Genomic DNA, 26,110 nt, shown 5'->3' with positions numbered 1-26,110 from the left:
GCTTCTTTTCATTTTGTTTCTGTAACTAAGGTCTGCAGGGCACTTGTTATGAGAGCCCACGTTCTAGCTACCCATGCTAGAAAGCAGGCCTAATTCCCTCCTTCTTTATTATGAGCTGCCAAAAAAAATAAAAAAAATAATCACTTTCACTGAAACATTTACTCCCGTTTACAACCACATATTCTTCCTATTCAACATATACCACAATTACTGCATTCAATTACAAAAAAGCAAGTCCCAATCAAATCTTCAAAAGATATCAGAAAATAACTTACCATGAGCTTTGAGGATACGAAGGATCTTGTTACCAGTAACACTCTTGACTTGAGCAATACCATGAGAATCCCTCAAAATCACACCAAACTGAGAAGGTGTCAAACCCTTCTTTGCAAACTTACAAATGTTCTCATCCACCTTCAACAGAAACACACAAATTTAAATACAAAAAATATGATAAAAAATACCCAAACAAACCCCCCCAAAAAAAGACTAATCAAATAAATTTGAACGATTAATCGAGGTAGAAAAAAATAGAATTCAAAACCAAATCATAGAGGATAATATACCCAACAAGAATAATTACCTAAATAAGGTAAATCTAAAAACTTACATCTTGAGCGGAGATCTTGAGCCAGGAAGGTGGGGTCCTCTTGTAGGGGATAGAAGAGGCGGACATTCCCTTACTGTAAAGGTCAGAAAATAAGAAAAGGAATCGCCGCCATTGAAGAATGAGAAGAGATGAAATGTCAGAAAAAGAGAGTGTAAAAGAAGAAGTACCCGCGACTGTGCATACGACCCATGGTGCCGGCGTAGGTAAGGAGTAATCGATCCTAGTTTGGGTGGCGCTACGGCGGCGGCTTCTTACTCTCCTTGCTGCTGCTGCTGACGACGCACACTGAAAAATAAACCCTAGACTAGATTTTTCCCAGCATTTCAGTGGTTCATTCACGTAGTTGGATTAATATACCCGAAATATTTCCAGCCTTCGTGGGTTTTTGGGTTTGCCTTTCAAAGGTTGGATTTGGTCCATGAGGGGAGGCCCATGGTTTTTTTTTTTTTTTCGTTTTTTGATTAACTAGTAAGAAAATTAGAGCTACCAATTAATAACTAATAAAGGCCTAGGTCTTTGCACAACAGGAGACATTCACATCTACTAGAAAGGAAGCTTTTTTTTTTTTAACTTAAAAGAGGAGATATATATTAAATTAGCCCATGGGCTTCATAAACTGTTTTGTACAACAACCCATCCTACAAAAGCTGAAAGCCCAGCAAAGAAAGCTAATTAGACCAACACACCACCAATACTTATCCAAAAGATTTACAAAAACTTCACCCAGAAATAAGATAGAACTATAAGAATTTGTAATCCAACTGACTAGGTGAAGAGAATTCCTGAGCCAACTACTCTCTAACATTTACAATGTTGATGCCACCAACCTTCTGAACGTTGCTCTTGCTGTTATTTCCTTCATGTCCCAAATTTGCTTTACCCTTTCCAATTGCTGCTAATGCTGCATCATCTGCCCTCCTCATAGGAGCAGCGATTGTACCAAACATTATAACATCCTCACTGGTATCCATCTCTTCTGGAATCTGATTATGAATATCACCACTTGACTGTGCCAAAGGAGGAAAAGGATCCTCAACACCCACCACAGGAGAGAAAATTCTCAAATCCGCTTCATATGCCTCTTGAGCCCAATCTGGAACCACCAAATGGATCTTCTGCCTCTCATCCATAGCTAACCCAAAAGCTGTCAACTTGTGTGCCACTGTGTTATAAGTTCTGGGGATATGCATTAGATTAATGGACTCAAACTTAGTCATCAAACTAACCACATCATTCAACAATGGAGACAATTCATGATGATAGGTTTGATCCATTGAGTCTAGCATCACTTTCAAAGAAAGAGCATCAATTTCCACTTCTAGCTTGCTGATGCCATACTCTTCTGCAAGAATTAACCCATCTCTAAGTGCCAAAAGCTAAGCAGCTAAAGGAGTTATTGCATGATATTTTCCTGAGTAACCCAGAGACCATGTGCCACTTGATCTTCTAAAAATACCACCCCCTGCAGCTGAGTTAATAGCCTTCCAAGCCCCATCAGTATTGAGTTTCATGAAATCATCAGATGGTGCTTTCCAAGCCCTCATCAGTTTCTCAGCCCTTGGCAATTTACCCTTTCCTTTACCCTGCAAGATATGATTAGTGGCAGCATAATCCGCAAATAAAGAGTTGTAAATTGAGAAAACATTTTTCATCTTTAAATCAAAGGCAGCCTGATTCCTAGATCTCCACACATGCCAAATAGTAACACAGAATAAGACTTTCCACTCCTAAGATTGTGACAGATTAAACACAATCCAATCATGCCAGGTAAGATTAAAGAAGCTGTGCAAGTTAATGTTCTTTGAGCATTTTACTCTTTGGAATATAAAATTCCAAACAATTCCTGATTCACAACAATCCCTAAATAAATGTAAATGACTTTCACATTGCAAACCACATCTGACACAAACTGAAGACAAATTTGGAATAAAGGCAGAAATTTTTTCAGCTACAGGAAGAATTTCATGGACACAATTCCACAATAACATCTTATATTTAAAAGGACACTTTAGCTTCCATAACTGTTTCCAGCCAGTGAAATTAGAGACATTACTGTTCCAGAAAGGAGCACATTGAGAGAAATAAGCAGATTTAATATTAAATAACCCATTAGTTGAAAATCGCCATCTTAAAAAGTCTTCTTGATTCTGATTTCTAGCCAGAGGAACTGCTAAAATCGCATTTTGAATATCCTTCGAAATTAAATGATCAATATCATTCAGATACCAAGACCCATCCCTAATAATATGACTAACAAACCAATGGGCTTTCGAATCCGGAATCTCCCTATCCATTAAAAGATACAACGGCCTATCCATTACCCAGTGATGATACCACAAAGAAACTGTCCTACCATTTCCTATTCCCACTATAAGACCTTTTTTCAAAACATCACGTCCCTTAAGGATATCTCTCCAAATCGGGGAATGATTAGAACTCGGAAAGCAATCCAAAAAAGCCGTTTTACGAAGATATTTTTCCTTAAAAACCCGAACCCACAATTTTTCTGAATTATTTAATAAGGTCCAACCTAGCTTTGCCATAAACGCCAAATTCCATTCTTTTAATTTACGAATTCCCAACCCCCCCATATTCATAGGCTTAGTAACATTATGCCAACTTGTTCTAGGCATATAGTGGGGGCTATCAACCTTATTCCATAAAAACCGCCGACACCCTTTTTCAAGAGTACAAAGAACACTACTAGGCAAAAGAGAAGTCTGCATAGAATATAAATGATACGTATTTAAAAGCGATTTAACCAAAGTACATCTTCCGGCCATATTCAACAACTTATCTTGCCAACCCTTCACTCTCTCCAAAGATTTATCCAATAAACCCCTAAAATTTGAAATCTTTAACTTATGAGGCCTAATATCTACACCCAAATATCTACCAAAACACGAACCAGAGGCTAATCCATAAGGAGCCGACAACTCTCTCCTAATTGAGTGGCACATTTTAGTAGGAAAAATTAGGGAAGATTTTTGCATATTAACACGAAGACCTGACCTATTTCCAAATTCCTCCAAAGTTGACATAATCACACCCAAATTATCAATGGTGGCATCCCCAAATAAAAATACGTCATCCGCACAAAAAACATGAGAAATACTAATAGTAGACGTTAATTTCAAAGGTTTCCAACTATTGGAACGAACCTTTTCCTCAATCAACGTAGACAACCTATCTAGACATAAAACAAATATATAAGAAGAAAGAGGGTCCCCCTGTCTTATACCCCTAGTGGGACAAAATTCAGACGATATTTCACCATTCCATAAAACTGAGATAGTAGAAGTAGAGATGCAACACATAATCAACTTAATCAAAGAAGCAGGGAAATTAAAACTCATTAAAGTTTCATGGATAAAACTCCATTCTAGGCTATCATAAGCTTTGGTAAGATCCAATTTTAACGCACACACTTTTTTACCTTTTTTCCATTTATGAAAGACATGAGCAACCTCCTTAATCAAGATGACGTTATCCTCTATTCCTCTACCCTTTATAAAACTAGATTGCAGGGGACTAATTAATCTATTTAAAATATTCCTAAGCCTAGTAGAAATAATCTTAGTTACCAGCTTATAAATCGTATTACATAATCCGATTGGCCTGAATTCCGTAATAGTTGACGGATTATCCTTTTTCGGGATGAGAGAAATATAAGATTTATTTATATCAATAGGAATATTGCTATTATTAAAGCAATCCCTACAAAAATTCCAAATGACCCCACCCAAAGAACCCCAATGTTTTTGGAAAAAGATAGGCTGAATTCCATCCGGGCCCGGACACTTAATGGGATCCATGTTAAATAAGTTTACCTTAACCTCCTCCATAGAAACTTCTTTAACTAATAACTTCCTTTCGTCCTCTGAAACATGAATTCTATTCAACTGTGCCACTAAATTAGAGCTATAGGAATGAGTAGTTTGAAAAATATTCCTAAAATGATCAGTGGCTAATTTTTTCAACTCATCAGAATTAGTAATCCAATCCCCCTTATCATTTTTCAGAGTCAAAATATTTCCTTTACTTTTCCTGATTTTGGCCAAAATATGAAAATATTTCGTGTTATAATCCCCAAACTTACGCCAATTAATACCCGCCTTTTGAGCCAAAATAATTTTTTCTTTTTTTAGAATATCATTTAATTTGAATAAAAGTTCTTTCTCTAAATTAACCAGAAAAGGAGATTGTTTTCTAGCCAAAGCAATTTGAATCCCATTAATACGAGCTAGAATACGTTTTTTAGCTTGAGAAAGATTTCCAAAAATATTATGATTCCAAGAACCAATATTAGCTAAAAATCGATCCCTACCCTGAATAAACGAATTATTAGGGGATTTCCAATTATTAACAAAAAAAGCTGAAAAATCAGGATGTTCTAACCAGACTTCCTTGCAACGAAAAGGAAAAGGACCACAAACCCTAGGATTATCTAATGAAACTATAATAGGGGCATGATCAGAATATGTACGAGCAAGATGATGTACCTTAGTGTGGGGGAAAACTTGCAACCATGGAGAATTAACCAGCGCTCTATCCAACCGCTCCTTAATCAATGCTGCTCCATCCCTAGCATTTGTCCACGTAAATGGACAACCATTATAGCCCAGATCAATTAAACCCGCTGCATCCACAAAGTTTGACAAATCCCTGCATTGGGACGACCTAAACGGTCTGCCACCATCTTTATCTGCTTGACTCGTAATTTCATTCAGATCCCCCATCATCATCCAAGGCATCATATGTGGTGGAAGATTCTGCTGCATATCACGCCACATACGATGTCTACTTGTGGGCACACTTGGAGCATGCAAACCCGTAACCAGAGCCTCCCTACCAACATTCTTAAAGTGAAAGAGAACGTGGAACTTTTTAATTGAAGCAGTATAATTAATCACATCCACCTCCTTCTTCCAAAACAGCCATATTCCTCCTCGCTTCCCCGACGGCGGAATCACCCGGAAATCATCAAAACGAAGACGATTCATGACCTCACGAGCCCTAAACTCCTCACTTTTTGTTTCGAGTAAAATAAAAATTGCTGGCCTTTGAGCTTCCACAATAATCCAAGCATGGGGAATAAAGTTATCCCTCGAAGCACCTCTCACGTTCCATAAGCAAACCTTCATTCCTAAATTGGGTAATGGGCGTTGCAAAGTAACTGACGGTACTGCACCCAATTCACTTGCCAGGGGAAGATAAAATTCCTCCCAATCCCTCCATTGTTCCGCCATTCCCATCAGAGTCACATCCGCCATTCTTATCGGAGAGATGGACGTGAAAATCCTGTTGTGATTCTGGAATGGTTGATAGAACAGAGCCTCTATCTGAACTCCTACCACCTCCTCTTGAGTCTGAAATATGGCGATAGGGCGATCTGAACGAGCTAGGTCTACTCCTTCCGTGACGAACAGCAAGGGTGTTATCGGAAACTCTTCTCGATGCACCGGGTGTGGCGGCGGACTTCTGAAACCTAGATATTGTTGAAACGACATTCTCCTTGGCCTCAACGGAACGGGCCTCCGAACTTGAGCTATTTCCCTCCTCTGCAAGGACTCCAGAATGTTCAGAGGCTGCCATGCAGGATTTGGGCTCTACATGCGATCCCTCTCCGTCGAACATAGGTTCATCGATGGTGACGTTGGGAAGAGGTTGAGTAATTCCATGGATTGTTGCTGCTGGAAGCTTGTCCCCCCTCTCCCTCCGGTGATTGATGCTGCCTCTCGGCCCCCTTTGCACCCAATCTTGTCGCCCTCTCCTTTGATACGTGATCGTCGCTGGAGCTGAATTCATGCATTGTGATTGATTGCGACTTGGGTTACCACTTCTGTATTTAATTTCAAAGGTAAAAAGGGAGTAGCTGAATCATCCCCAACTACCACTTGCTCAATAGGATTCAACACGTGGATCTCTAAACTATTTCCACCATTTAAAACTTTACTTGTTGAACCAGCCAAAATATTTCCTTCATTAATCTTACCTTGTGACTTTGAATTAGCCGATGAATTAATCTTCCCCCATTGGGCAACCAATTGTCCTTTAGAATTCCTCAAATTGGACCATGTTTGTTGCTTTGAATTCGCATTAACCAAATTGTTGCCAGCCCTATATTCATTAATTTTGGAATTAGAACCCCTATAACCCAAATTCTGAAATTTGTTTCCATTCAGCCCTCCCCTGTTTCCCCTTTTATTAACCACCAAAGTCCATGGGCCATATTCATCTGGCCCAATTAAACCCTTATTATCCTTTGAACCCATATTACCATTCGTCACTAATGGGCTAACCTCCTCACTCTCTATTTCTTTTTGTAACCTACCAACCTTATGATTCCCTTGAAAATCCTCATGAACCCGGTCCACCTCTTTCTGATTAACCCTTAATTCCTCACAATCTTTCCTCTCATGCCCAATTCTTCCACATGTAAAACACAGCAAGCTAATATTTTCATACACAATCCCTTGCCAAGCTCCACCCACCCAGATCTTAGTGACTAGAGGCTGATTTAAATTTATTTCAATACAAACCCTAGCATATCTAGCCCTAGTTATCTTATCCGTTGCATAATCCACCCGTATTGGTTTTCCGGCGACTCTTGCTATATCAAACAGAGCCTCCTTATCGTAATATTCGACGGGCAATTCTGAAAACCTAATCCAAACTGACATATGGTCAAACGTATTAGTCGATGGCCTAAAATTTGGTTTCCAAGTTGAAATCATTAGATAATGATCCAATATGAACCAAGGACCCCCAAACAGAGCCTTATCATAATCATCCTGGCATGCAAATCTGTAAAAGAAAACATTCTTTCCAAGATCAATAACCTCTAAATTTCCTTTCGTTCGCCACATTGCTCTCACCCTTGTTTCCATATAATTTGCTTTAACACTCAAGCCCATACACTTACCCATTAAAGTGAGCTTCCATGGAGCTCTTAACCTATCCAGTGTTACCTTATTGAATTGAACCACCAAATCCCCCTCTGGTGGAATATCCTCCACATCCTCCCAATTTTTGATTGAGAGACTATCTTTCTTGCATCCTCAAACCATTGAGAAGACGATGCCACCGCCTCTCTAAAGGTTTGATATTTTTTCTTTGATTCCTGATGCTCAACTTCAATGAGCCTTCCTTCTGACAAACCCACTTCCCCCATAAGAGAATCATCTGGAGGTTTATTTGGACCTAGATCCTCTCCATCCATGATGAAGAAGAACTCAAACTGAGAAACCAAAAGGAACTCAAAACAAAATTTGATTCTTTTTTCTCTAACTTTCTCTCTCTAACTTTCTCTCTCTAGCTTTTCCACTAGAAAGGAAGCTGATCAAGCAATATTCTCAACACATAAACTTGCAAGTGAAATGGATTTAACTGCAGTGTAAACCAACAATTTAAACTAAAGAATTATAAACCACATAATCTATAATGAATTTAAATCTCAAGAATTTGAAGTTTAATTGAATACAATGGCCAAATCAATGGAATATAACAGACTTTTAGAATAGTAGAGATAAGATTGCAATTAACTTAATTTGTTGCATGCAACTTTATTGCATATCGATCACTCAAAAATACACTTCCATCCCTTAATATTTGTCCTAATTTGATCGGCACATAGTTTAGGCAATTTAATTGACTTATTAATATACGATTTTTTCATGAAATGCCCCCGAGGTTTGCAAAAACGCACCAAATACCCTCGCGTCTTTCGAATCACATAATATACCCCTATTTTTCCTAAGTTTGCACCAAATACCCCTAATCCGACCTTCCGTTAGTCCTCCGTTAAGTCATGTTTATAATTCACAGAATGCCCATATTTTTAAACTTATTGCACAATATACACCTATTTGTAAACTAAGTTGCACAATATCCAAACTGCCTTTTTTTTTTTCTTTTCTCTCCACCCCTTCCTTCTCTTTTCCCGATCCATCTTCTCCGGTGCAAACAATCAAATTCGAAAAATCAATTACTTCCATTCACAATAATCACCCACAAATTGGACTAAGATTGGAGAAACAAGAAGGGCGGACTCAGAGAAGAACACACGGGATTGAGCTACTTAAAACACAAAGACTGCAAAAATTGAGCCACTTTATCAAAGATATTCAGATCAACAACACTTGCAACAACACTTACAGGGAATTCCTTAACTAAGTGCTTCATACTATCTTAGTAGTAAATGTATTTTAGCGCTAAGCATAACAAGCTAAAACTAACAATTAATCATACACAAAGGAAGATCGTCAAATACAGTGGCGGACTCTTAAGCAAAACAAGGCATCCATCATAATTCAGAGTTTATAGCCTGGTTGTAATTGATTTCCCATCCTCAACCTCCTATGGTGCCAATAACTGGAATGGTTTTGGTTTAGCCAGGGGAAGTGCAATTGTAATCTCATTCCCAAGTAATAAATGAGAAGATTAACTATAAAAAAAAGAAGCTAAACTAACAATCAGCCCCTGAATTTGTCAAGAATTCCAAATTCAAAGCTAAATGCCTAACTGTATTTGATGCTTATACCTGGCCATTAGCGACGAATAGCAAGTGCATAATTCAAAGCTAAATTCCCAAATTGAATGTATTTGATGCTTCTCTGATACTGCACCACCTAAGGTGTCCTACGAAACACGGACAAAGATGATGTTTTCGCAAGAATAACCTTGGAAACTAAAAAGATTTTTGCCTAATTTGCAATTGGCTAATCCCACATTGCCTCATCAATTCAGTATTATCTGGGCAACAAATTACTATTCAAATCTCCATTAAGAAACCAATTGCAAGTCCTTAACAACTTTATAACATCAGAGTTCGAACCCAAAATACTTTGCAATGCAGAAATCTGACCGTGGTAGGGTCAAAATGGCCGGAGGCGGCACACAATGGATTGGCCAGTTCATCATTTGAGAAACCTAAATCCTTAATTCCTTCGAATTTTACCCTAATACCTCTGTTATGATCAGAAGCAAGAACACGAGGATCACGTATCACCAATTCCTCCAAGTCTCCAACTGGGTTTTTGAGTAGAATCCATTTTTCTCGAAGAATTCAAGAACTAATCCGGATTTTTCGAATTTCTTGTTGGGTTTGAGCAACATTGGTTTCCAATCTTTGGAGAGTTTGGAAGGAGCGTCGCCGGAAATGGAGAGTTGACTGGGTCACTGAATCGACGGTGCAACCGAGGATGTTGAACCCTGGGCCGAGATCGGCCTCCGCCGACGACCAGAGAACGGAAATTGGACGCCGCCGACGACCAGAGAGCAGGAGGAAGAACATAGAGGAGAGAGAAAGAGAAAGAATTTGAGTTTTTTTTTTTTTTTGGAATTTATGTCGCAAAATATGAATTAAGGGCAAAATAGTAAAACGTCACTAACGGCAGACTATCGTCTGTTAACTGAAGGTGCATCTCATGAATAGTACGGAAAAATAGGGGTATATTATGTGATTCAAAAGACGCGAGGGTATTTGGTGCGTTTTTGCAAACCTCGGGGGCATTTCATGAAAAAATCGATTAATATATTAGGTGGTATTTGATAGTGGGGTATTTTTTTTAATATAGTTAGTGGAAATGTGTCAAATAAAGTGGTGGGGATTTTAGATGGTTGAATTTCTTAATGCTTTTTTAGGAAATAAGAATACATGTGGGTCCATTGTTAAGTGAGAAAAATGATACTTCATATAATATTTGTAAAAGTATACCATTTATAGAAACGGGACGAATATACATTAAAATATACCGCCAAAAAATAAAATAATATAACACCAAAATACCATTCAAACTAAACTTTGAGATTTGAGGATTTGTAATGTTGCACCGTAGTTGAAGTTTTAAAAAATAAAACTTACCCATCGTGCCAATATACAGGTTTTTTCTCAAGCTATTGTCTAATATAATTTTGAAAAATTAAATATTATATAATGAGTCAGTTGAATGTAGAACTTACACACATTAATCGAATAAGGGAAATTCTTGTAATGAAGAAGGCATATTCCGTATAAACTAAAGTGTTATTTTCCCTCTATCCTCCTTTTGATCAACCTTTTGTTGAGCCTTTTAAGAGGGGGGAATTTTTTTTAAAAATGTACACGTGGATGAATCAATGTGTGTGCCAGTATCATGCAAAACCAACATGGAAAATAATAGAAAATAAAAATACGAAGCAAAAAATATAGTAGTAGGACACATGCATGCTCGTAATAATAAGGCAAATACAGGGGTATAATAGGTATAGAAAGTTATGCAAAAACTTTTCACCCTTTCGGCTTTTTTATAGAAGAATATATATATGTATATAGAGAGAGAGATAGATGAAGGTAGGATATATATACACAACTTCTAGGAGACATTCACGCCAATTTAATAACGAGTCATATGTATGATTGATGAAGTACTGGTGTCTAATATTGTGCCTTGTTTTCTCCTACTATATATCATTCTAAAACTTGGAAGCACGAGCTTAACAAACTAGGGAACGGACCGCACGCGGTCAAAGAAAATGATGAATGTCGTTTATGAAAAAAGTGTCAACAATGTATATGCCTAATAGACAGAGTAAACTCGGCTTCATTTTAATCAGCGATTATGTAAAAGTTGAGTATATTATCTTTTGAACATTTGAAATTGTGCTAAAAAAACTAAATAAAATCGCATTTACAATAACAAAATACTACATACGTAGTAGGTCATAGAATATTTATCTTTTAGCTTCAAAGAGATTGATATAAAAACTGGTTAATAAGCAAACTCAATCAAGAGAAAACCATGTCATATCGTTCCGTTGCCTTAATTTTAATAACTTCTAAATATATACAAGCACTATGCTAAAAGCATGATGCATAAGAAACATACAAAGAAATAATTGGAATATGAAAACATAAGAGTATATAACGCTTTTATATAAAACTAAACAACGGTAACTTATATCCTGAAGAAAAAGAGATATAGGTAATTCCTTCGCTCCTACGAGATACCCAAAACATATAGAAATACTCATACTTAAGAAACAAAATGATTTTCATGATGATTGACTCCTTAAACCGTTTCTTGTCGACCCAAAGCTTGAAATTTAACATATTAGTAAAAATTGCATTTAACTTGGCAGTGTGATGAGCCCCTTGTGTACACTCAAACAATTCCCTCTTGTAGTTCAAAATGTGTATTTCATCACATAACAGTCCAGTGGTAGAAGACGATTTTTCTACTACAACAACATCGATAATGAGCGCTTCAAAGTAAGACTACTTAAAAAGTACTTCATCAGAATGTAGCTTCGCAACAACAACAGAAATACTATCTTTGACAAGAATTAGCACCATATTCATGTTTTGTGATCTCAAGTGCAAGCCGTGGAAGCTGTAGGCCTGCGGTTAAGCTACCGGACACATTTGGCAACATAATAGCATCTTTAATAGTGTCACCTCCATAAGGATGGTCACCTGAATTTAGGAAACTCGACATAAGCATGCCTACAACGGAATTACGGAATATATAATTTCCTTAATCAATACAATACTTAAAATTGTCCACCAGATAACTGTAAAACTGGATGGAGTACAATTGTATCCGGGTAAAAGTTTGCAACTACAATTGAAACAAACAATATACTTCCATCACAGGATTTTATATAACATAAACGAAGCAAGAATTTCCCAAGCAGGAAATGACAGTTGGCGACCATGATTACTTGCAATACTGATACTTGAACAAATAACACTGCAGGTGTGATGCCTTTCTTCTAAAAGTAGTACCGCAGAGGGATCCCAAATCCCAAGCAATCACATCAGAAGTAGGTGAATGAGTAACACGAGGTCTAATAGCAATAAAAGAATAAAAAAGAAAACCAGCTAACAACAGAGAAGCGGGTTGATAGATACTTCTCAATACTACTCTAGGACAAGATCATTCTCAAATGATTTTTCGGTCTCTATTTGAACCTGAAATGCGAAGCCAAACTTACGAATTCAGTTCATATGAAGATTGACATGTGGAAAATAATAGTAATGCAGAGGTATATACAAAAATAATGTTAATCACCTTAAATATATTAAGCTGCGGTGCCTTCTGCAACCAGTTTTGCAATTTTAGCTGTTCTGACCCTTCTGGTGTTGTGAGCTCCGTATCTTTTTCTAATTGAGTTCCAAGTAGAAGAATTCTTTGGCATGAGCACATGGGTCTTTTTCATCTAGGCTCCCAAAAGATGTCCTTCTGCAAGTCCAAACACATGCAATAGCTGCTGCATCTTTCTCCATCACAACATCTCTAAGTGCTTTGCTCAAATATGGTACTGTATTTTGCTCCTGCATTCCAAAGAGAAAATTTTAAAACGAACAAAAAGTTTACACCAACAAAGAAAAAAGAAAAAAGAAAAAAATACATCTTGTATCACAAAATTATAATGACTCAAAGTTGATATTAATTAAGTTGTGATATTCGTGGGCCATAACACCCGCTTCCTCATCAACCGTAACACGGGATTTTTGTGGAGATGACTTAACATGTAAAGAGAGAGTGGTGGATAGCTCAGTTGGTTAGAGCTTCCATCTCGGTTCCAGGTGATCCTGGGATCGATTCTCATCCCCGCCTTTGTGGCTTATTCACACCAAAAAAAAAACATGTAAAGATTAAACAAAGCAACATATTAACATTTTTAAAAAGCAGTCAACTACAGTTATGTTCAAATTCAATGCAGGCAGAATTGTTTAGGGCATATGTAAACAAAGGAGGAATGCAATGCTCGTAGCGCCCTACTCATAGATAGGCCATTATCAAGTATAATCGGGCTCCATAAAAGGGGATGGGATGCAGTGTTTGACTAAAACCAAACTAAAGAATCCGCCACCCTTTTGAAGATAATTAGACAACCACTATTCATGTGTTGATAGGACCCGGGAAGACAAGTACAACTGCTAGACTATGCTTTTAACGAGAGTAAATCCACGGCGCACAGGAAGTTGAAATTGCTAATAATTGTGTAAAGCGAGAAAACATCTCAAGATCAAGTCAAGTAGATAAAGAATAACATATGACTTTTTAAAGAAAGGAAATGATTACGATGGTATAATGCAAATGTGTCACTAAATGTTTTCTATTTTAAAGTAACAAGTCATTTGATTGCTTAAGGGTCTGTAATGGAAAAATCTCTTTACAATTGTAAGGTTAAGGCCAAAAGAACCTCTTTGATGCACAGGTAATGATGCAATGTATCTGACCCCTCTCCCATATATTTCACCTTATAAACCTTACAAACATTGAACTGATTACATGATAAGGAATAAAATGGCTATACAACACCTCTGGTATGGTATTGGAGTAATGGTTAAGCGGAAAGCTCCATGTGTAATCATGAATCTAAGGTGGCTATTCATATCAAAGGTTACTCAAAAGTTGATCTAAGGTGGCTACTCAATACCTCAGATCGATAAGAAGTGGATTTAAGTGGATCTAAGGTGGCTACACATGAATTCTTAGGGCATGTTTGGTATGAAGAATTTTGGAGCTGGAAACGGAATTAAGTAACCGTTTACGTTACTAGTTGTTTGGTGTACGTATTTGGTAACTGTTACCGTTTATTAAGGGTAACTAAATCCGTTACTTTATTTCTGCTCTAAAACCTGCAGTAACCCTTACCTTTCCCCTCAAATTTCTCTTTGTTCTCTTGCCGCCTCCATCTCTCTCCCTCTCCTCTCTCCTCTTCCCCTCTCTTTGTTGAATTTCGATCCGATCTCAAGCTTCATCTTCGTCGATTTTCCGATCAACATTGGGTTCTTCGGCAATTTCTTTCACAACGGTAACATTTATCGACTATTTTCACAATTTCTTTGATTATTGTTTCATTTTTTGATTTATCGTCTGTTCTTCGGAATTTTTTTGGAAAACTTCTGCATTTTGAGAAGTTTGTTAGCTATGATTTCATAAATTCATCATAATTTTTGGATTTTGGCGATTAATTGGACCTTGTTTTTGGATTTTGGCGATTAATCGACCTTGTTTTTGGATTTTGGCGATTAATTCGACTTTGGTTATTCAATTGGTATTTTCGCACAAATTTGGGGTAGCATCGTGATGTGATTGCGGCTGCTACGGATTGTTGTCGTGAATTTCATAAACAAGGCTTATTACTAGAAGATAAAAATTAACAAGAAGTCGAATGCCCAATAGCATTATACAGTTAAGCATTCTACAATGAAATTAGGAATTCAGTTGTGCTAAAAAATAATAATACAGTGAAGATTTTGGGGTTTTTTATTTGTTGGGATTTTTTTGGCCTAGATTCATGATTTTCTAGTTTCTGGGATTATTTTGGGGTTTTTTAGTTGTTGGGAATATTGCTTGACCTTGAAATGTTGATATTTTTAGCTAATTTTTTTTTGGGTTAAAAGATGGGCAAACCTAATTAAAAGAGTCTAATTTTTTACTATGTGATGTTTTGCTATGGTGCCCCTTTAGTTTGGGAAACAATGTTGCAGCTTCTAATTTCCTATCCCAAATGTTTATTATTAGGGGACTTTAACCAAATTGAGCTACATTCGGATAAATTGGGTGGTTCCTCTAATATACAAGGTTGGGATGATTTTATAACATGGAAACTGAATAGCCAAACAATGGATGTTCCTTTTTCGGGGCCAAAATATACTTGGACCAATAAACGTAAAGATCACCACTTGATTTTGGAACGTTTAGATAGAGGTTATATGACAAATGATTGGTTTTTATCGTTTCCGGGAAGTAAAATTTTGAATCAACCTTTTATTGCTTCCGATCATGCTGCAATTATTTTTGATAATATTGGAGTATCTTTTATGAGGAATAGGCCTTATCAAATTGAAAATTGGTGCCTTCAATTTAAGGAAATTTGTGATTTAGTTGATAATATTTGGGAATTACCACATCACGGGTCTCCAATGTTTAGTTTATCTAGGAAATTAGTCGACCTTCGTTTGAAAATTAGAGGATGGTGCTTGAGGAATAAAAAATTATGGGGTGTGAATTGGAAAGAATTAAATGATACTCTAGTAGTTGAAGGCTCGGAAGTGCGAACTTTAGTGGATGGAGGGAATTATATCTCCAAAGTGGACGAGGCATTTTCTACTGCTGTTATCAAAATTAAGTATTGGAAGCAGAGAATGAAAGAGCGTTGGGCTGCGGAAGGAGATTTTCCAACTAAGCTCTTTTATTCAAGAGTGAAGGTAAGACAGAAAAAGAATGAAATTTTGACCTTGAAAGATCAATCGGGCCATTGGATTGAGGGACAACATCAGGTGCAAGATCTTGTGGTCAATTCTTTAAAGCAAGTTTTTAAGTCCTCGGCAGACATTCCTATCAACGATGAGCTTGACATGGTTTTAAGGGAGTTAGATTTGCCTAGGATCTCTCAGGAAACTATTGATATGCTTCAGAGACCTTTCTCGAATTCTGACATTAAAACGGCTATGTTTGCTATGGGAAATTTGAAGTCTCCGGGTCCAGACGGTTTTACGGTTGAATTCTTTAAGATCCATTGGGACAAGGTGGGACAGTGTGTTTGCGATGCAGTGAGTAGTTTCTTGACAACTGGGTTCCTTTTGAAGGAATGGAATCATTCTCTTTTAGTTATGATTCCAAAACGTGACATTCCAGAAGAGGTAGGGCATCTCAGACCAATTAGTCTTTGTAATACCATTTATAAGTGTGCCTCAAAATGTTTGGTGATTCGAATGAAGTCTGTCTTGCCAGACATTATCTCTCCAGCTCAACATGCTTTTATTTCTGGAAGATTTATGACGGATAATATTCTTCTCAGCCATGAGCTTCTTGACAAAATCAATAGTAAGAAGAAAGGGAAGGATTACTTGGCTTCGATTAAAATCGATATGAGTAAAGCTTATGATCGGGTTCATTGGGATTTTCTCCTTCGCATACTAAAAGCATATGGGTTTCCAAATCAGTGGATCCAATTAATTCATCAGTGCATTTCTACTGTTTCTTACAAGGTTCTTGTCAACGGCAATACTTCAGAACAGTTCCATCCAAAGTGTGGTATTCGACAGGGGGATCCTTTATCACCTTTCCTGTTTCTTTTCTGTATGGATGTGCTATCCAGGATGATACAACTTGGCTCGGATCTGGGGTTTTTTCAAGGAATTCGTCTTACGAGGGGTTGTCCTTTAATCTCACATTTGTTCTTTGCTGATGATGCTCTTTTTTTCTTCAAAGCTAAAAATGATAGTTGTGCACAAATTTCAAATACTATAAGTAGATTTTGTAGAATCTCAGGGCAACAACTCAATCTTCAGAAGTCTCATTTTAAACTAAGTCCTAATACTCCTTTGTTAGATCAACAAAATTTCAGAGGAATCTTGAGGATGGATTTGGTCTCAAATATGGGTACACATTTAGGAGTTCCTATTGATCTTGTGAGGAAGAAGAGTACTAATTTTCAATTTATTGTGGATAGGGTGGTCAACAAGATTAGCTCCTGGAATTCTGTTTCTCTTTCCCAGCCTCAGAAACTTATTCTCATTAATTCTGTGCTTATTTCGATGGCTTCCCATGTTCTGAATTGCATGGAATTACCGTTATCAATCTCTTATAAGGTTGATTCGATTCTGGCACGGTTCTTCTGGGCAAATCGAGCAAACTCGGGAATGCACTGGGTTAAGAGGAAGATTATTCAACTTCCTAAAGGATTGGGTGGTTTAGGAATACGTAGTATGGTCTGCCTTAATAAAGCTTTGTTAATGAGACAGGCATGGCGTATCCATAGCAATCCAAATTCTGTGTTATCAGACATTTGTAGGCGGAATTTTCAATTTCCTCTCCAGACAGGTAATATAACTAATGTTTCTTCTCGGAGGTTATCTTGGGGTATGAGGGGTATCTTTCGAGCTAGTAATCTTCTGTTCAAGGGTTGTGATTGGAAAATTGGAAATGGTAAGAAAGTTTGGGCTAGTAAGGATAGGTGGGTCAATGGAAGAGTGCCTGAGTTTAAATCAAATGTCACACTACTCAATGCAGCGACATGGAAAGTTAATCATTTTATTCTTCCTAATGGTTCTGGTTGGAATCTTAATCGGGTTCATTCTTGTTTTGAGTTTAACGACGCCAGGGAAATTGTGGCAACAGAATTGCCTTCTACTAGTGTTGAAGATTTTCTTTACTGGCGTTTTCACAAGTCGGGTAAGTTTACTGTTAAAAAAGCATATGCAATGTTAGCAGTGGAGGATTATGGGTTGGCACAGGCCCATCCAGGTTTGGATTTTTTTAAGATTTTGTGGGCTCTTAAGATCCTCCCAAAATGGAAGGTTTTTTTGTGGAAATTGTTTCACAATGGAATTGCTTCAAAAGTGAATGTTGGAAAGAAAGGAGTTCAATTGTCTCTTACTTGTGATTTTTGTGCAAAAGATAACGAGGATATTCAGCACATTTTCAGGTTTTGTGACTGTGCGAAACGCGTTTGGAGGTATGGATCACTTGCGATCCATTCAGAAATCAATGAGAACCTTTCCTTTATTGACTGGGTTCTCTACTATATCCGGCTTTTTCAATGCCAGGATGGGAAGAATAGTGTTAGGGTTATTTATTTCATTGCAACACTTTGGGGTCTTTGGTTATCACGTAATAACCGAATATTCAGGAATGAAAGGGGTGAGGTTCTCGCAGTGTATATTATTATCAGGGAAGGTTTGAAGCAGCAAGAAATCTTTAGCAATCATCCATTTCCTGCATTACGTTTCCTACATCCTCCGGAAAATGATCCGCTTTATCCGCCGGGTTTTTTTAGAGTGATACTTGCTGACTCAGAGATACAAGGAATAATGTCTTTCATTCAGGTTGATGGATCTTGGAAGAAGAATACTCGGATAGCTGGAATAGGTTGGGTGCTTAGTAATCCTCTGATAACATCGGATAGGATCTTAGGTGGAGCTTCTGTAGGGACAGCAAAGTCAGCTCTTCAAGCGGAGGTCCTTGCATGTTTGTTTGCACTTAGATGGAGCATTACAGCTACAGTTCGACATATTACTGTTCTAACGGATTCTCATATGTTGGTTGAAATGCTTCTCCAACAAAGCACGATTGACATTAACCTGCTTTGGACCATAACTAAGATTAAGCGTCTGGGAAGAATGTTCGACTGGTGCAGCATCCAAAAGGTAGGTCGAGATCAAGTTCAAGGTGCTCACGACATTGCAACCTCTGCAGCTGCAACTTCTATTTCTTTTGCTTTCTTTCCTTAATGTTTGTTTAGCACTTGTCAAAAAAAAAAAAACACAGTTGACAGTTCATATGGATTATACAGCTTGTGAGTAGTTGTTACCAACAGGACTGTACTTTAGCTTGTTTTAAGGATTACTTGGATATACAACTTGTTTTATAACAGCAGCAACAATAGTATTTTTATGCCAAGCAGCATTATTTTTATAACCAGCAACAGTACTTTGTTATCTTTTCTATTGTACATGTATGATGTAGAATATACACTACAAAATTTATTACTTTCCTTGTTACTTACCAAACATCAAGTAAGGGAAACTTGTATAAGCGATTCCTTTTCTAGGATATACCAAACAATCAATAATGGTAATACTTAACCTTACCCTTTCCCTTCTTATTTGTTTCCATTCCGCTCCCTTTCCAACATTCATACCAAACAGAAATAAAGCAAAACTTGCTACATGGAAAATTACCACTTCATAAATGTATGCAAGCAGAAATAAAGCGATGATTTATGAACTTGACTGGGAAAATGACAGAGAAGAGGGAGGGCACACAGATTTAACCAGCATTACAGTCTAAAAGCACATAAACTAAGCTTGTATGGTTTCACCTATAATCAAAGTAATCAAACATTGGATTCCATCAGCAGCAACAAAAATAGAATGGAAGTACCAATGCCCTAAATTCAAGGAGTTGCTAAAACCTGGTATTCTATAACCATACCTCCTTAAACAAATTATTATTCAAAATCTAATCATGTTTCCATGCTCAATTCTTTAACAGTAAAATTTTTTATTAACCAAGACGCGCTGCTAGTCTGCTACACATAGGATTAGTTTGGTGAGAATGTTTCAATTGAGTGGTGTAACTCATCTCTGCAACAACGGAGTTGTGCACAAACTTATGACTGCCAATGAGTCTGCAAAGTGTAATATGAATATGAAGGTTTGATAAGTGGCACGTGGTCTTGGATCTTGTTTGGGCCTTTGTTTTGAGATCTTTTGTCAGGCACGACACTTAGCTAGTGGGTTGGGTGTGGACCAGGCCTAAGACTGAAGGGTTAGCACAAGGCATGACCCAGCCGTCTTTATAGACAAGGGGATTGATTGAAATTGTCGCCTCAAAACCGACTTGAAAATATTGAATTATGAACCTAATTTTGTCATCTTAAAATTTGACTTTATCTCTTTTAAACAACTCGGATTTTTTTTTTTTGAATCAGACCCTACCTGGCCTGTAATAGACCTGAATGACTGGCATCATTATTGAAGATGACATCAAAGAAATTTGTTTAATAAGTGCATAGAATGGAGTTGGGATAAACACAAAACAGAGCAAAAAAATACATCTTTCATTTCTTAATTTTATCGTGTTTAATTTAGGAGATCAAAATTCATCGTTTTTTTCCGAATCCAAGTTACACAAAAAATCGTGCATGAATTATTATTCATGTAATCATTTCATTAATCAACAATGTACTGAAGTCAAACCCTAAGAACACAAAATTTGGGGGAAAAACAAACCCAACAAATTTGGAAATAATTGTATTGATAGAAAATTACCTTCTCCAACAGAAGATCGATTCGCATAAAGTGGAGCCTGAGCTCGAAGCCAGCGAGTAAGAAGAATAAATTAGCAACCCGGAATTTCAAGAATAAATCAAACATTTCACTATTTTAGCTACCAATAAAATTCAATACAAAAAAGGAAACGAACCACAAATTAGAGTAAAACCTAACATAACATATGTCGAGAGGTTAATCAACACCAGAGCTCTTCCGGTAAATCGCGAGAGGGCAGAAACGCGGTGAAAGGAGGAGAGAGAAAGAGGAAAAGATTGAAAATAGAAAGTAGAAACCAAATGTGATGGCAAAATTTAACTGGAAAGGGGAGAGAGAAAGGAGTGAAATTCATTACACTTGGCGAACTACGGTACCTAGGGGTGTGCAAAATTTGAACGGGTCCTGAATCCGATCCGGAACCGGACCTGAATTGTCCGGACCGATGGATTCAGGACCGGACACCGGACCTCAAAATGTAGACAACCCGGATTTAGGACAGGACCGGACAATAATTTTTTTTAAAAAAGAACATTTTTTGTGTTTGGCAGCTGTTAATGCAGCCTCCCTCCTCTCATTCTCTCTCCTCCTCATTCTCTACCCTCCTCCGTCCCTCAATTATAGATCTCACATTCGGACGGTCGCACCAGTCGACCACCAGATATCACAACGGTAACACTTCCATCATCTATCACTTTCACAATCAGAGTCGTCAACGGCCGGACGACGAACATATCACACAAGTATTCGACTATTCGGCATAGGTGGGTATCTAACTTATGGGAAGGTAGAAAAGAATACATCAAGATTTGGTACAACAAATCCGAGATGAGAGGCACTGTATGGCTAGATTATTTCTAAGCCATTGAGGCTGGGAATCAAAGATGTAGAGTGGTTTCATGGTTTGTGTTGGGAGACAACGACAAGGTGTTTGTTTCATTATAGACTAATATTATTTTAGCTACGGTATTTTAGACTAATTGACAATTACTCATTATTATTTTGCTTTATAAATGGAAAAGATTGCAAAAGTTACAAAAACCGGACAAATCGGTCTAGATCCGGCCCGGAATTTTCAGGATAGGACCGGTCTTGTCCAGAATAATTTAGGACCGGTCTCCGGACACGGAAAAATTCAGATTCTGGATTTTAGACATTCTGGTTCCGGTCCGGACCGGATCTGGACCAGTGCATAGTCCTAACTGTACCCATTAACTGTTTTAGAAAATGATTATACCGAACATATTTTGATTTACTATTGGTGATGCCGAGAAGCAAAGCCTAAACGATGAATCAATACTGATGCCTACAAGATGTAACAATACCGATGCCTACAAGATGTAACAATACCGATGCCTACAAGATGTAACAATACCGATGCCTACAAGATGTAACAATACCGATGCCTACAAGATGTAACAATACCGATGCCTACACAATGCTTCCGATCTTTCTTACAAACATCTTGTGATGCAGCTTGCACAGTTGGAAAAGCCGGTAAAGCTATTCCACGCACACTGATACGTTGCAGTAATCCCATTCATCAAACATCGTTCATTTGCTAACTTGAAGTACTCTAACTGCACCGCTATAACTTTGCAAGAGTTCAAGTTTTAGTTTGCAATTAAAACACACCTACCTGTACATGTTGCTCCAACAATTTTCTCAAAAAAAACAGGAAATTCAATCACTTGCGCGACACTGGGCTGCTGAGGGTATTTTACTCAGACAACCTAAATTAAAACACTTAATTGAATTAAAGGATTCCAACACTCAAAATTAAATGCCTTCATTGTGAAAATATTACCAAGACATGCAAGCAAATCTCTGATTCCTAGAGCACTTAGAAAAACAAAATTTGAAACCATAATTTTAGACGAGATATTATACTAGTTCTAGAACTCCATACAGCGAATTGCAAAACAACATGTTCAGCCTGAAGCTGGCATTTCTTCTACTTCAATGGATCCGAAACAAAACCAGATGCTTATGCAACCAGAGTGCTGGCAGTTGTAGACTCGCTGCAGGTACAACATTAAAATTCAATTATACATTTTCAGGGCATTCTAACAAAAAGGTAATACCATTTGTAAAAAAAAAAAACCATTTGTAAATTTTTGCAAAGGAAAAGAAGGTGTTTAAACAAAAATGAGGGGAAACTTACTATTTCCAGACTGGTGGGAGCTTCTTTGTCTTCTTGTAGTAACGAGCAAGCCTGTGGATTCTGCTCTCGACCAAGATCAACCTGAATTTGGAATCCTTGTCCTTCCTGTTCCTCTCCAAATGCTTCCTGATGGCCACTGCCTTCTTGATTAGATGGTAAAGGTCCTCTGGGATTTCGGGAGCAAGACCTAAGCAACATAAACAATAATTAGGAAAATTTCTCCACAAGTACTAACCTGATGATTGCGAAAACACAAGTGTTGAAGCATTCACAAGAAATGCTTGCTTACAGTTAACAAGGTTCTCATTTTACAAGAGCAAGTTATTTGTTCATCAAAGGGGGTGAGTATTAGCAAGACCCAAGAATAAAGCTAAATAGTATAGAGAGGGAAATCGGGATTTAGAATGCATAAGCAAACTTGAATACATGAGAACACAGAAAAGCAGCACATTCCAAACTTCTTCGTTTATAAAAACCAATCCAAACACAATCAAGAAGTTGCAAGTTTCCTAAGCCTAAAGCTGATACTTCAAACATAGAGTTGATTGTAAAAGACAAAGAAAAGTTCACTGGCTTATTAACAAACAAGAAGTTCTTCATTCATAAAACCCAATCCAAACACAATCAAGAAGTTGCAAGTTTCCTAAGCCTAAAGCTGATACTTCGAACATAGAGTTTATTGTAAAAGAAAAAGTAAAGTTCACTGGCTCCAAACAAGCTAAGAAAAGCAGAAAATACACACACAAAAAAGAACTCGAGAAACATATCAACCCAATATCAGGCGGGGGAAGGGCTCACAAGGCCAAGGACTCATCCGAATACTCATGTGATAACTCATCCGAGGATTCAAAGTACCAAAAACCACAGATGTTCAGCTAAATATATCAAAAAGTTAGCAACCCTTCAAGCAAAAGGGACACAAATCCTAATATTGACGAATATGTTTGATCCTTATGTTGTATGGCCGATCTAATGAAGTAACGATTAATATGTTTGACCCTTATTCGGTAAGACCAATACTGACCTATTATCTCACATGACTGTATGTCTCAAAAGTCAAATCTCATTAATTTCTTGCTCATCACTTAGTTCTACGGTTCTACCCTCTCGAGATCACAAGCATAAATACATTGTCTGTAGAACATCATAGTTAAACCTAACAAGCTATGCTTAGGTGCCTAGTCCAACAAATTAAATACCTAAATCTGTTCCAATATCGTTTACAATATCCCTATAAACTCTATGATAGAACAAGGGTAATTCACATTTGAGCATCAAAATTCAAAAGTATCCAATTTATATACAAGCTTCTAATAGAATCAAATTGTTAAAACTGCGTTCATCAATCACTTTCACTGAAACATTTACTCCCGTTTACAACCACATATTCTTCCTATTCAACATATACCAAATTACTGCATTCAATTACAAAAAAGCAAGTCCAAATCAAATCTTAAAAAGATATCAGAAAATAACTTACCATGAGCTTTGAGGATACGAAGGATCTTGTTACCAGTAACACTCTTGACTTGAGCAATACCATGAGAATCCCTCAAAATCACACCAATCTGGGAAGGTGTCAAACCCTTCTTTGCAAACTTACAAATGTTCTCATCCACCTTCAACAGAAACACACAAATTTAAATACAAAAAATATGATAAAAAATACCCAAACAAACCCCCCAAAAAAACACTAATCAAATAAATTTGAACGGTTAATCGAGGTAGAAAAAAACAGAATTCAAAACCAAATCATAGAGGATAATATACCCAACAAGAACAATTACTTAAATAAGGAAAATCTAAAAACTTACATCTTGAGCGGAGATCTTGAGCCAGGAAGGTGGGGTCCTCTTGTAGGGGATAGAAGAGGCGGACATTCCCTTACTGTAAAGGTCAGAAAATAAGAAAAGGAATCGCCGCCATTGAAGAATGAGGAGAGAGAGTGTAAAAGAAGAAGTACCCGCGACTGTGCATACGACCCATGGTGACGGCGTAGGTAAGGAGTAATCGATCCTAGTTTGGGTGGCGCTACGGCGGCGGCTTCTTACTCTGACGACGCACACTGAAAAATAAACCCTAGATTAGATTTTTCCCAGCATTTCAGTGGTTCATTCACGTAGTTGGATTAATATACACGAAATATTTCCAGCCTTCGTGGGTTTTTGGGTTTGCCTTTCAAAGGTTGGATTTGGTCCATGAGGGGAGGCCCATGATTATTTTTCTTGCGTTTTTTTATTAACTAGTAAGAAAATCAGAGCTACCAATTTATAACTAATAAAGGCCTAGGTCTTTGCACAACAGGAGACATTCACATCTACCAGAAAGGAAGCTGATCAAGCAATATTCTCAACACATAAACTTGCAAGTGAAATGGATTTAACTGCAGTGTAAACCAACAATTTAAACTTCTCAAAACATAAACTCACTGGAAAAAGCTCACATAATGTTCACTCATACAACAACTTGTAGATATCATATTAGTAATAAGAAAATAAAGAGCTTTCAATTTAAAGCTGAGAAAGGAAAAGGTAGTTGTTGCATCAAAGGAAGCCTTCACATTTTCTGTTTCTTCTGCTTTTGATGAGATTCTTAGGTGTTATTCAATTGCATTGTTCTTGTAAAAGCTGGGAAGTGTTTTAATAATGTGATTTAAAGTTTTAAACCATAACGATTTGCTACCGAGTAATATAGTCCCGTGTTCCAGTGTCGAAAATTCGAAAGATTGTAGCTTATTGACATCAGTGTATGAAATAAAGTACCCAGTATAGTTCATCTTCATCTAATAGATTAGAATTGAAATAAGGTTTTACCTATTCGAGCTTTATTAGAATTGAAACTGTTCCCATTACCCCCTTAATCCCCAAAACATCAAATCATGGATTGAGGCATTGCTATTCAAAGCGCTAGATACCTCCAGCAACAGTAATTTACAGACACGGATCAAAGAACAGTACTCTAAGAGTCCAATGTGTATCAAGTTATCAATGGCTTTCCACATCCAACAATTTGCCGAACTCATATTTTCTAATAGAGTACGATACGTTATAATTTAAAGCTCATCTGCAAGACTGCAACTAACAAGCTCAGATAAATATGGTATAAAGTTGAATTCCCTGATCTCTACACAAAGGAGACTTCAAGCATAAAATTGATACACAAACAAATGATTTCAGAAACATAAAAAAAAACAATCAATCACAAATGTTATCAAAAAAGCTAAACCATAAAACCCAAAATCATTACCAAAATTGAAGGAAACAAAACAGTCGAAAGAAGGAGAGAGGTGAAGTGAGATTACGTACCTCCGATCGACGAGAGGAGATAGAGCGAGGAAAACCCTAGCGAGGAAGAGAGAGCAACTGAGACAAAACAGAGAAGGGTTGAAACCGAAAAGGTAGGCTTAACATATATTGATTGATAAACCCTAGAGATGAACGGCTCTGATTTATTAGATTTCTTATCTGGGCTTAGCCCGTCCTGTTTTCTTTACTTGGGCATAAATTGAGACTTAGGCCCACATTAATAGTTTAGGACTTTAGGTAGGATAACTAGTATAGTACCC

General features: G+C 37.3%; 2 protein-coding genes across 2 annotated transcripts; both read right to left on the bottom strand.

Annotated features, from left to right (window-relative positions):
- Nucleotides 1-234: 234 nt before the first annotated feature.
- Nucleotides 235-25,984, bottom strand: LOC110789509 (40S ribosomal protein S13-like). Its single transcript, XM_056826415.1, has 4 exons — nt 25,851-25,984; nt 778-895; nt 611-683; nt 235-414 (listed from the first exon to the last, which is right to left on the bottom strand). The coding sequence occupies exons 2-4, from the start codon at nt 798-800 to the stop codon at nt 250-252; spliced, it is 261 nt and encodes an 86-aa protein (XP_056682393.1). The 5' UTR covers nt 801-895; nt 25,851-25,984; the 3' UTR covers nt 235-249.
- On the bottom strand, nt 22,133-25,992 carry LOC110789546 (40S ribosomal protein S13). The gene is made up of 6 exons (XM_056826408.1): nt 25,851-25,992; nt 24,509-24,610; nt 24,360-24,432; nt 24,026-24,164; nt 22,546-22,732; nt 22,133-22,402 (listed from the first exon to the last, which is right to left on the bottom strand). Exons 2-6 carry the CDS (start codon nt 24,529-24,531, stop codon nt 22,369-22,371), a joined length of 456 nt encoding a protein of 151 aa, XP_056682386.1. The 5' UTR covers nt 24,532-24,610; nt 25,851-25,992; the 3' UTR covers nt 22,133-22,368.
- Nucleotides 25,993-26,110: the final 118 nt, after the last annotated feature.

This window comes from Spinacia oleracea, chromosome 1 (genome assembly GCF_020520425.1).
Source record: "Spinacia oleracea cultivar Varoflay chromosome 1, BTI_SOV_V1, whole genome shotgun sequence".
In the NCBI taxonomy this organism is placed as follows: domain Eukaryota; kingdom Viridiplantae; phylum Streptophyta; class Magnoliopsida; order Caryophyllales; family Amaranthaceae; genus Spinacia; species Spinacia oleracea.
This window is presented reverse-complemented; position numbering and strand designations above follow the sequence as displayed.